A 12,102-nucleotide genomic window follows, 5' to 3' on the forward strand; every position below is an offset into this window, starting at 1 on the left:
TATTCAGAGTGAGAAATGTTTGGTCTAAAATACCTCCAAAAATGTCCATTACATTAGTAAAGGGTCTATCTAACATAAAAAGTATTGAATATATATTTTATAATTTTGGACACAGACATCCTTTGACATGTTGCTGTTAGTAATTATAAATGTCAATTTTCAGTGCTGTGAGCACCACAAGTTAAATTCGAATAAACTCAATTGTAGGAGGAGGCTGAATCATTCTCAGGGGCCAATATCTTAAAGCCTAGACAAATAATAAAACAGCAACAAGCTACCATGGCTAAATACGACTAGAGGTAAGTGACAAAGCATTATTTATTTTTGTAATTTGAGTTAATAGACCCTTTAAAGTCACCTACTCGCCAACAAAACTGAGGTGCTTTCAGCTTGGCCTTGACACATTTTATAGTTTTTAAAATCTAGTTCTTGCAATAGTTTCATTAGCTACATGCCTGGTAGAGTGTAATAATTTAACTGAAGTCAAAAATTTAAAATCAAACTAAGAGCTGCAAGCTTCGGTAACACTCAAATAAACCCTCACCAGACACGAAAGCAGTGACAAAACTGAAATGGAGCAAAAAGCTGTGCTGTGGCAGAAATAGACAGATGTAGCAGCACTCTGCAACAGACAGGCGAAGTTCCACATCGAAGCTTCCCAAAAACCACAAACAATATCTCTTGATTCTCAGTTCCTCAGATGTCCCGTAGCCTTGTAGTAGATCAATGCCCGTCTATGGCTTACAGTGCTTTTAGAAAAGGAGATGGTAGATCAAATTAGCACTGTGCCAAGAAGAACCGATCGAGTGCCCCTCCTTGATCAGCGTCCAGAAATGGAGGTTGCTTTTGCCTCCCCGGCGCTCTGATGAGGCTGTTTGACATGCGAGGAGGTTCTTGCAGGCAGGCAGCGTACAGAAATAATTGAGTGTGGCGGTTAGGAGGTTGTGCCAGTGGTGGCGTGTAGTAAAGAGAGACAGATCCCTTTGTGTGTGGGGAGAATCGACTGCTCGAGTTGAGGGAGCAAGGCGGAAATGAAGAGTGGGAGAGAAAGACGGTAGAGATGGAAAGGAGGAAGGAAGGAAGGAATGAAAAAGAGGCTGAAATAGAGCAGACCAGCTCCAGGCAGCGACAGCAGACAGAGAAAAGAGGAAGGCAAAGAGTCAAAAAGTGGAAAATAGTTTTTAATGATGAGGAAAGACAGGGTGACAAAGAGAGAAAGACCAGAAATGAGAAAGAGGGGTAGATGCCAACCACTAGAACTGATTGTTCTCGATGACTAATCTCTGGATGAAACTTCAATTATGGGACAAAGCTAATAAGCAGAGCACTGTGAGTGACAGAGAGGCAGATCAAGAGAAGACGGATAATGAGATAAACAAAATAACTGATGAAAGCATAAAAGGCTGAAATATTTCCAAAAAATAACAGCAGCAGAGCTCTTGCTGATTTAGAGATCTGGGATGTGTTTGTACTTACGGTATTATCATGCAGCATGTGAGGTGAAGCAATATGTTTGGTCTTGTACTTAGTGTTGCTGTCAATGCAGTATTGTTAAAATGTCTTGTAAAATGCCATCACTGATTAAAAGCGTGCTGTGTGAAGTATTCTATAATCAATAAACAACTACAGCATTGATTTTGGGAACTTAGTATAATTACCGCAAGTCCAAAAGATCATCCTTTTGTCCAACAGCGTCTGCAGTACATTTTACATTGTTTACAATCTTACAGCACAAACTGAGCTAAAGTTTTTGCAGTCAGTGTCAAGGTTTCTTATCAGCTCATATCTCTCTCTCACTCTCTATCTCTATGCTATATGGAACAAAGGTCCACAAGAGACAGAGATATGGGACAAGTAGCAACATTGCTTTCTTCCCTGTTTGTCTGGAATCTAGCTCTTGTTCCCTACAGAGGATCAGTGCAGATATATATAAGTCACTCTGGACAACAGGGTCTCCAAAATGAATGTAACGTCTTTGTGAGAGAAAGAAACAGGTTTTATAGCTAATGTGGTCCTGATTTTAAAGACAGACTTTCTAAATTGTTTCAACTATGGTCCCCTTAGGGTCAGGTTATGGGGAAGAAATACCAAATAACCACCTCTGAAGATAAAAGTGTAGTAGTTCCAAAAGGCCAGAATGTGGGAGGGTGAAAAGCCGGCCATAATGAAAACATGCTACAATCATTTAAATATGGGGGTAGCTGTAAACATGTGTAGTAGACAGTAGAAATGTAAAGATATATCGTGATACAAATATGCGAAGATTAAAATCAGTGAGATGAAAAATTAAAATATGGACTATTTTGCAGTTTATACCCTACCCAAATAAAAACTGATTCTATAATATGATAAAGAAAACAATAGAAAACATATTTTGCAGATTTATTTTTTATTGTGAAATAATTTGTCTTGAATCTCGTTCTGTTAAAAGAAATCGACTACAAGGGATGTAAATCCCTAGTAGTCTTAATTGGTAGCGATGCAATTTGTTGTGCACACAAAAAATGACATTTGTGGAATGAAAAAAAGGGCGGTTTAGAGAGAAATTCAGACCTTGTTTACTATCTCACCTCCCCACACCTGGGCAATCGCTGTATGGAGCAAAAATGTACCCAACAATTATTGAGGTGTTTTTAAAGTTTGTAATTTTGCAATTGCAGCCACAAAAGACAATTACCATTATCTTAAACTATGGCAAAGATTCAAGTCAGCAAAGGACTTGTGTCTTTCTTCAATTGTTCCCAATGAGGAGGGAGCGTATGTGGCAGCATGCGTCTGTCTAGAGAAGAGGCGTTGCACCAGCGCTCCGCCTTTTTTGTGCGGCCTTAGCGCTTCTAGTTGAAAATCTGTTAACTTTTCAAAGAGGCACTTGTGTCATCACTGTCACTCTTTTTCAGGCAACCAATCATTAGATAGGGGACTTGTCACCCGGGTAGGCAAGAAAATGGAGGAGCAGCTTGTTCTGACCGTGTCTTTCTATCCTGAGCTTTATGCTATGTCAGACAGATATATCATAACAGAGAAAGAAAAGAAACAAATTAAAAGAGAAAAAACTATGTTGAGAGTTTTCTACCACATTTGGCTGTCATTTATGGTCACGTTAGCTGTCTGTCTTTCTCCTCTGCTTGTTTGGCGGAGGGCGGGGGACTCAGCTCCTACACACACATACACAGAGCGGACAGATCCCCGCAGTGGAGACCGGGAGTGGGTGACCCGGGTGAAGTGAACGATAACTTGAGTAAAACATAAAAAATCCGAGTATAGAGAATTAAGCTTGCATTGTATTGTTTATGGCTTTAATTTTTCATTTGTAGAAGTTATATAGTGTTTCTTTAAGACTGTAAAATATGTCACATTACCAAGTCAAACTAGTTTGTTCACTCTGTTATATCTGTGTCCTTCGCTACTTTAATGAATCTTATTTGACTTAACAGTTTACCCAAATTACTGTATACACATTTTCTCACTAATCCCTGGTGATGTCCAGCCGTGGAGATTTGTAGTAAGGTTTTATGTGCAGTAAGAGTAAGAGTAAGAGATTTCTGCCCCCTCCTAATCCACCTGGAGGTGAGTCCACATATCTCTCTGTGAACTATTGTCATTGTCAATTTTCTACCAAATAAATAGTCCCTATAAAAACTGTTGACAGTGTGCTCTGCGAATTTTCACTGGAAAGGGATGTTGCTGTTGAATTTCATTTTTCATACCGTGAATCAAACAAACTTCATTAATTTCCATTGTCTTGGGAGTGAGCAGAAATCTCAGGGACAAATATCTCAGAACCAGAACCCATAAAATTATCTGCATAACTGGATATTACTAGAAGTAAGTGAGAAAAAAGTTGTCTTTCTTTTGCAATCAAGGTTAACTGACCCTTTAAGCTAATGCATTATTAGGCAATAAGTTAGATAGCTGGCTGTAGGCTACAACTTTAACTGCCTGATATTTCTAAGCCTCAATTTGTATATGTGTTGCCAAATTGGCATTCATGTTTACAATTTATCCATGTATGTACAGAGCAATCATTGGATTACTTCTATATTGCAGAAAACATACAAACATGATCATTCTTAGGCAAGTTCTGGAGTTTTAAGGAGCCTCTTTTTAGTATGGTTTGGGTTCAAATGGAATCAAAACATGGGTTTAAAGTGTGTACTTCGATACAAACAATAAAAGAAACCCACCACTATGAGGTTCCACATGCGAGCCGCTTCGGCCACCAATGTGGAGACGCCACTGCACCCAGGCATCAGGACGATCTTGATGGGCTCGGTGTACAGAAGGTCATACAGCAACTTGGTGGCTTCTCCTGGGTCACACTGGAAGGACAAAATGACAAATTGTTAAATGGATGGACAGATGAATAGATGGATGAGTGGATCAATAATAAGGAAGACAAATGAATGGAATTGATCGAAAGAGAGAGAAAAGGGGAAGAGACGGACATGGAGGAGTCAGAGGGAGGAAAATAGGAATGATAAGGGTGAGGGAGGCAGATGGAATGAAAACAGACTGGGTGAGGAAAAGGAAGAAATAAATAAGCAATAAAGTATGGGAGATGGAGGCGACTGTAGACAGAAACTGAAGATAAAGAAAAGGGAAATGACAGAAGTAGCAAGGAGTGACAAAAGGACCAATGCAAATGTGAAGAGAAAAGACAAGTAGGAGAAAGAAAAGGACAAGTAAGGGAAATGGAAAGAACAAAACAGACAAGGTCAAGATAAAGTAAAGGAAGATGGCACAAAAGTAGCAGGAAGCAGCAGAAAAGTAGATGCAAATATAGAGAGAAAAGACGAGCTGGAGGAAGAAAAGAAAAAAAATTATCCGCACAGGGTTTATGTCCAAACACAGCCAGTGCATATCATGCATCATCATCACCACGGCGTCCACAGATCAAGACATAAAAACAGAAAGACAGGCCGAAAACCAAACAAAAGTGAGTCCGATGACCAAAACAACAGCCATCACAAGTCATTACAACCCTCCAATAAAGTCATTTGCAGCATGTCTAGGTTGGCGAGAGGGTGGCTGGAACGATCCATCACCGCTCTGTCAGCCAGATTACCGACAGGCCATCACCACTGCAGTGTTCATCAGAGTCACAGATAAACTGGCCTGACACATCTAATGATTCAGCATGGAAGAGCAGATATGGCTCGCAAACACAAATACACACATGCACATTTTAAAAAATACACTCCAGATGAGTGTCACAAACAATCACACCGCAGCCGGTGACGGCGACAGCCGATGTGGCTCCTAATTGGGGTGTTTGTCTCAACGGCTGAATTGTCTCTTTGAGGCAGCCCTGTGAGTTTTCTGAAGAGGTAATCACCACTCAAGATCAAGGAATATGTGGAATAGCCAGGCTTCTTATTGAGTGACGTGTTTTCCATTAACTCTAGATTCAGTGGAATTATAGAGGTGTCATGTCATTGCAGAAAAAGTCAGGCTGTTTACATGCACTAGATAATTCAATCTGAACCTTATTAAAGTAGAGCTCTGACTGCTGACTTCTTCACATTAAGGTCTCTATATGGTTTGCTTTATTGGTCCTAATCAAGCTTTGATTTATTGAGTATGGAGCCCCTAAAGGGAGATGGAAAAAAAAAAAATGAAATGTTTCTAGTGCACACTAGATACTATCTTGTGCTCACTAGATAGGATCTAGTGGCGAATCAACACATGGCCCATTTGAATATTAAAATTAGCCATGTGTTGATAGGTCACCAAACGAAAATGTGACCAATGAAATTACTTATTTTGACACACATTTTAAGCCAATAAGTATTAAACTAACAAGGTAATGTGTCAAAAGGCGGACAGTTTTTGTTATTTTCTCAAAAGGAGGACAAATGAGTGTCCGGCTGCAGGAGAGGGCATTTAAATGCGGCCTGTAACAAAAAAGGATTTATTACAGATTAATTTACATTTATTTTTAGTTACAGACAAATTAGTTTAATACTCATGTGAATATTAAAATTAGCCATGTGTTGATTCGCCACAACAAGGGATCCATATCTAGTGCGCACTAGATAGTACTAGATAGTATCTAGTGCGCACAAGATAGTATCTACTGCGCACTAGAAACGTTTCATTTTTTTTTTCCCCATGTCCTTTTAGGGGCTCCGTAATTGAGCCACACTAAACTTTATTATTATTTAAACTCAAGGTGATCGTTGTAGACTGCAGAAAATAAGAGTATCTGTAATGTCTCTGGCATAGGCGCCGATTCAGTGGGTGCTCAGGAGCTTGGGCACCCACAGGGAATTTATACTGTGAGTGACCATATCGTTAGAAAGGGCATAGCAGAGAATAGGCACAACAAAGTTTCAACTCGGTGCAAAACCAGTGTCCATTCCTATATTTGTCATTGTTTGCACTTTGCATCAACTTGTGAACCTCTGCTGTCTGACCTTATTAGCTCTAACAATAATATTCTAACCCAAGGCCGTTAACACAGACTGTCCACTGGCTTCCCACTGAAACCCTTGTTTGTGCCAAAAGATGGCATTGATTTATGTCCAAATTTGGGCTGTAGTGTGAAGTTCGGGTGGAGTTAAGGTGAGGCAAGAAACTGTCAATCAGACCTTCATATCTTCTTAAAGTTGGGACTGGGATTGGAGTCTTGATTGGGAGTCTGATTATTGTTCGTATCCATCGACATGAACGACATGACAGCTCTCCAAAAGTGATGCCAAGATATCGCAATCACCCTCTGGTGGCTGACTGCAGTATAGGTCATAAAGCCTGCTGCCTTTAGCAGATGGGACATGGGCCAAACTAAAATATCAACGTACACTTCAAATAAAATTTTCCCAAAGATGGTTTTCTGTCATTTTATCTAGATCTTATCACTGCCAGCTGGGCAGCAGGACGTATGGGAGGGACTTCAATACAACCCCAATCTGGGATATGATTAGTGGAACCGCCTCCAATGTGCTAGAGCCTTCACAGGGTATGGCGGCTTTGGTGTTCATGTTGGTGAGCTGCTTACTAGAAAAACTCACAGAGATTCCATTCACTTAAAAGAGTACTTCACCGATTTAGCATTGCACTCCTAATATCACTGCTGGACTCATATATCGCCATAGCTGTGCATAGCGCAAACAACAGCTTTAACTCATCTGTTTCTTACTTGTGCAGCAGAACACATGACAAATATCTCTTTGAATATTTAAATACTTTGAGAATTGTATAGTGTTTATACAACTATTTTTTAATCTTAAAGTTCTGTTTTTACTACGTTGCAGTTTGAAAAATAAAAATTGTTCACATTCGGAATTCTTCATATATTGTATCATGTTGTGGGGCCAAGAACATTAAAACAATTCTATGTACTTTCTCTACTAGTACTACTTTCTACTCTCAATATAAAGAATATAAACCTATATAAAGACAAAAAAACAACAACAAAACAATGGTCGTACCATCCAGCACTAATTATTAGTATGTAACAGTATACATATCAATAGATTAAAGTCTCGCCTTGTGATAATTTTCAAAAAGTCTCTTCAAAAAAATTCTCCAGGTACACTTACAGCAGATTATACAACTGAAACCATAGAAATATGTTATCTCTCTACCTTCAAAGCTGTCTGGCAGTCCAACAATGTAATAAGTCCTTGAAAACTGTGTCCAAATTCAACGCAAGGGTCCAGAGATCAAAGATAGGTAATTTGTTTTAATTTAATACACCACCACAAAGAGCAGGGTGGCTTGATCACCAAAACCTGCAGCATAGAAAGTACAAGAATAGCTGGCTTTTATGGATTTGAACTCACTGACCAACTACAAAACAAATCTGGACAGGAATCCCATTACTTGTTGACATTAAAATACTGTCCTAAGCTGACTACTTAAAATAATTAAGTGCATGCCTGTAAAATTACTCAATGAGCACTCCATGCACTGCTGACCAATTTCAATTCACTGGGTTAATATCATTAATATTGACCGAGAAAGCAGCTTCACAATATTGATGTCGTATAGGCAACCTTGTGCAATGCAGGGCCGAGAGGCTGCAGGTTTTTCTTCCAATCATTCTCTGCACCAGCTGATTTCACAGATCACTTCCTCCTCTCTGGTGTTCCTGGTGTAAAATCAGCTGCTGCAGTTGGGCTGGATTCAAACCTGCAGCCTGTTGTGCATCCAAAGCACACGGTTGCTTAGTCCTCATACAACAAACTGCTGTGTTATCGCCGTTTGATGGAGATGCAGATTGACACACAGACCTTTCTAAATACTCTCTTTCCCGAAGGTTGTTTGTGTTCTCTGTCACTGTGGCTGTGGGCTGGTGGCATGCTGAGAAGAAGCTTGTTAGCTTTCTGGTGTTAACAGTGTTTTAACTATACTCTGATGAGCAGTAATTCAGTGCCTACGCTGATTAATTAATTATTTAATCAATGTATGATTACCATCAAACATCACAGCTTATAATGATAGGTTGTTTCCATACATCTTACATATTGCGTGTGTGGGAATTAGAATTAAATCAGAAAGTACAGATTCTGACCTTGTAGAGGTTATTTAAGTATTGACATCTTCACTTTAAAAAAAGAAGAATTATAACTGAATGTTTTCTGGTAAAATATAATAAAATGCATTAGTGAGTTATACAGCTTGAATTGGGTGGGAAATCAATGGCAATCTCCAGTGAGACACTTAAAAAGCTTTTAAACCCCACACTCAACACATATAAAATAAGTCTCCCCTATATCTTTGAATGTAAGACGTCAACATTTCCCTCAGTTTACAAGATTATATGTAATCTCAAATAAAGACTTAAATTTAGCAAATAGAGGAGCAGAAGCAACAGCTTGAACTCAGCTTGAATACATTCATTTGTTTTACCTCTTACAGTTACTTCAGGTGTATAATGAAGGGGGTCTATTGAATGCAGGTGCAAAACAGCATCAGCCTCCATAGTTGAAACTTACTTTCATTCAAGTGTTTCTGTGAGCGTAAGAAATGAAACCCATGGTAACAAAATGCGAACACGGCGCATTAAGAGGTGAAAAAAGCACACAGTGTCCCTTATGAAAAAAAAATAGTGAGAGAAAACAGGGGTGTTGGCAGGTATGCAATAAAGGCTGAGGAATCTTTGCTATTCTTGGAGGTCTGTCTTCTACAACCCTCTGGGGTCATCACCATTTCCACTTTCATTTCTAGCCCTCCTTGGCTCATGAGAGAGCCTGGGTTGACGGCCCCCAATGCCATTCACATATACACACATTTACCAACAGACACACTCACAGATTGTGTGTTTACGCAGCCATAAAAACGCACTCGTACAGCCACACATATATGACACAGTATAACACCTCTGTCGCTGTCCTCTGTGCTGAAATTCCCTGAGCCAATATCAGTGTCGCCGTTAACATGCCCATGTTGCCTTTCCAATCAGTCAAATTCAGCTTGCGAGAACCTATGAAAGAAAATGGAGGTTCTCGGGGCTGGGAAGACTGGAAGAAGATACTGGCTCGTCATAATACACTCTCTAATTACACTCCAGATTGAATAATATAAAAACAGAGCGAAGAGGGGATAAGATAAGGGCCTGGGGACAGCCTATATATCGAATCTCAAAGCACGCTCAGCTACATCTCCTAATTTCCTCATAATTACGTCTGGCACCCCACTCCGGGCTTGTATGCCAGTGGACATGCATGAGGACCAGTGATGAATACTGGTTATGCCACAGTGGATGAGAAATTGTGTCATGGCTGCCAATTAAAATAAAGGGCGGAAGTGAGGGAAGCACCTTGTTTCACCATTTCTCTGTATCTCCACTGTCTCACTCCATCACTGTTAATAATTGATCAAAGTTTGCAGTCTCGGCTTTGATATATCCATGGCAACGGCCTGCGCGGAGAGTGTGTGTCTGCACGTAGCGTGTGTGTTTCTGTGTGTACGCGTCTGTCCATGTGTGTGTAGATCTCAGAAGGCTGTAAATAGTCTGATGCTGTCGCCAGAATAGCCAGAGAAACAAGCCGTTCTGCTACCACAGGGTATCTGCATCCATTAAAAGGACAGGCTGGGATTAAGTGTTGAGCTTCATGAATATTGTATGATGTTGAACAAGCTGAGGACATCGCTTGATACTCCAAACCTTAATGGTCACAGACTGGTGTATGTGTGTGTGCGTGTGTGTGTGTTTAGGCACCTGTTTGCCAACTTTAATGCACGTCTTGTTTTCAGTACCGCTGTTAGACTTTAAAGACGCAATAAAAGTTCCTCATCACGATAAATTCAGGTGAAGAGAGTCTGATGCATAATTATGCTTCTCCAGCCTTGATCTTGAGATCCAAGCAAACAAAGGGCCAGTTACACCCCTTGTCTTAATCTCTCAGTTAAACAAAGAGTTCACAAGCTGGAGATTTGTTCTCTGACCAAACGAGAATGAGGATGTAATAAATGGATGTAAATATGATAGCTAATTAATCCCTTTCTTATAATTGCTTTTTCTGCCTTTCTGAGGGTAAGATCCTCATTACTATTCCAGCCAGGTAAAAAATGTTTGCAATCAGAAGGTTAAAAAAAAAAAACTAATTCCAAACACACTGTACCCAGAGCAGGAGCAATAAAATCCCCCCTTGACTTAATTCAAGGAATTAACCAGCATCACTCAGACAATGTTATACCAGCCTCTTTGAGCTGTTCTATTCAAAGGATCTGCATCTATTTCTTGAGCCCGAGGCACCAGCGACTCCTGAAGCACGAGGAGTGATGTTTTCCAATCCCTATGAAATCTGTTCATGCAATTGCTTTATCTTTATGTTTATGGCAGCTACATCTGCAGCTGCCTGCTTCACTACACTTGTAATCAGAGGATACACACACACACACACACACACACACACAATGGATCTGTTTAGCATTGGATTGCAAAGAACAAGGTGTATGCATAACAGAATGCGAATAAGCATGCACTGTACTATCAGCTCTGCATACATCCAGCAGCATATGAATTTGCACACATATTTTCACAGAGCTGAAACCTTATTTGTTTCTGTGGTTTGCTTCAAGAGTAACTGTGTTGCCATGCCAACTCTCCCTCTCTCGCTCTATCTCTCTCTCTCACACACACACAAACACACACACACACACACACACACACACACACACACACACACGCTCTCTCTCTCCCTGCTATTCTGTTTAACAGGATTCCAATGCAGAGCCGTGTACACCAATCAGAATAAAGCTCGTAGCAAATTTCTAACCAGTCCCAGTACAGTTAACTGTTTGGTGCCACCGCCACTCTCCAGGCATCTGTCCTGCAGCATGATTGATAATAACCCTCGGGAGGGGAGACAGAGGGGATATCAGTAATTGTTTTCATTTGTCTCCACTCATCCCATTGTTGAGTTAAATAAAAGGTTCCTTTTGGGGAAAAACTTTCAGAATAGCAATTAGGGCATGTAGCAACAAGGCCCAAATAGAACAGTTTTTACAAAAATAAATAATGTGCTCTTTGATTAAAGTCTGTCAGGGTAGTGGGTGGTAAACTGGGGCAGCGAGGGGAAATGAAAGCGGTCGGGGGGCGGATATTGGATTTATAGTGGTTGATAATGCTGACATTTTAAAATACCACCATGATTAATGATTGATGAGCAACAAGCAGGAGGTGTGTTTGTTCATTTTACGACAAACCAGCTCTGTACAGGGCATGGCAGCACCCTTTGTTAGGCAGAGTGAGGACTTGAGAATTGGTTATCAGCAGGGTGACCTTTGGTGAAAGCTTGAGATCTGTGACTTGGGGAAAAGGCAGGGTGTTCTTAAAAAGGCAGCCTGTACTGTTGTTATGGCGAAGTAAAATGTATAATAATGTCACATATACCTGCCATGACTCTTGAGAAAACCAGAGTGGAAAATAAAATAAGCTCCATAAAGTCAGAAAACATTGGTTGATTGCAAGAGGAAACATACAAATGTAACACAGCAGTGATGACATAGGCTGTTCAGCACACTTAAAACGACACAACGGGGTCAGTTACTCCTCGTGATAATTTGAGAGGCAGATCAGTAGATCCCTCACTGACTGACACCACACATCACTTAAGTGCGCACCTCCTCTGACTCTCCTCCACATGCACTCAC

At 40.3% G+C, this 12,102-nt stretch overlaps 1 protein-coding gene across 1 annotated transcript in view; it reads right to left on the bottom strand.

Annotated features, from left to right (window-relative positions):
- The window catches only part of gabbr1a (gamma-aminobutyric acid (GABA) B receptor, 1a), a 67,601-nt gene that overhangs the window by 35,018 nt on the left and 20,481 nt on the right, over positions 1-12,102 (bottom strand). The window contains exon 8 of the mRNA XM_051407084.1: positions 4,185-4,319. Within this exon, the coding sequence (XP_051263044.1) occupies positions 4,185-4,319 (135 nt within the window). The remainder of the gene's footprint in view (positions 1-4,184; positions 4,320-12,102) is intronic.

This window comes from Dicentrarchus labrax, unplaced genomic scaffold, assembly GCF_905237075.1.
Source record: "Dicentrarchus labrax unplaced genomic scaffold, dlabrax2021, whole genome shotgun sequence".
Classification (NCBI taxonomy): Eukaryota; Metazoa; Chordata; class Actinopteri; family Moronidae; genus Dicentrarchus; species Dicentrarchus labrax.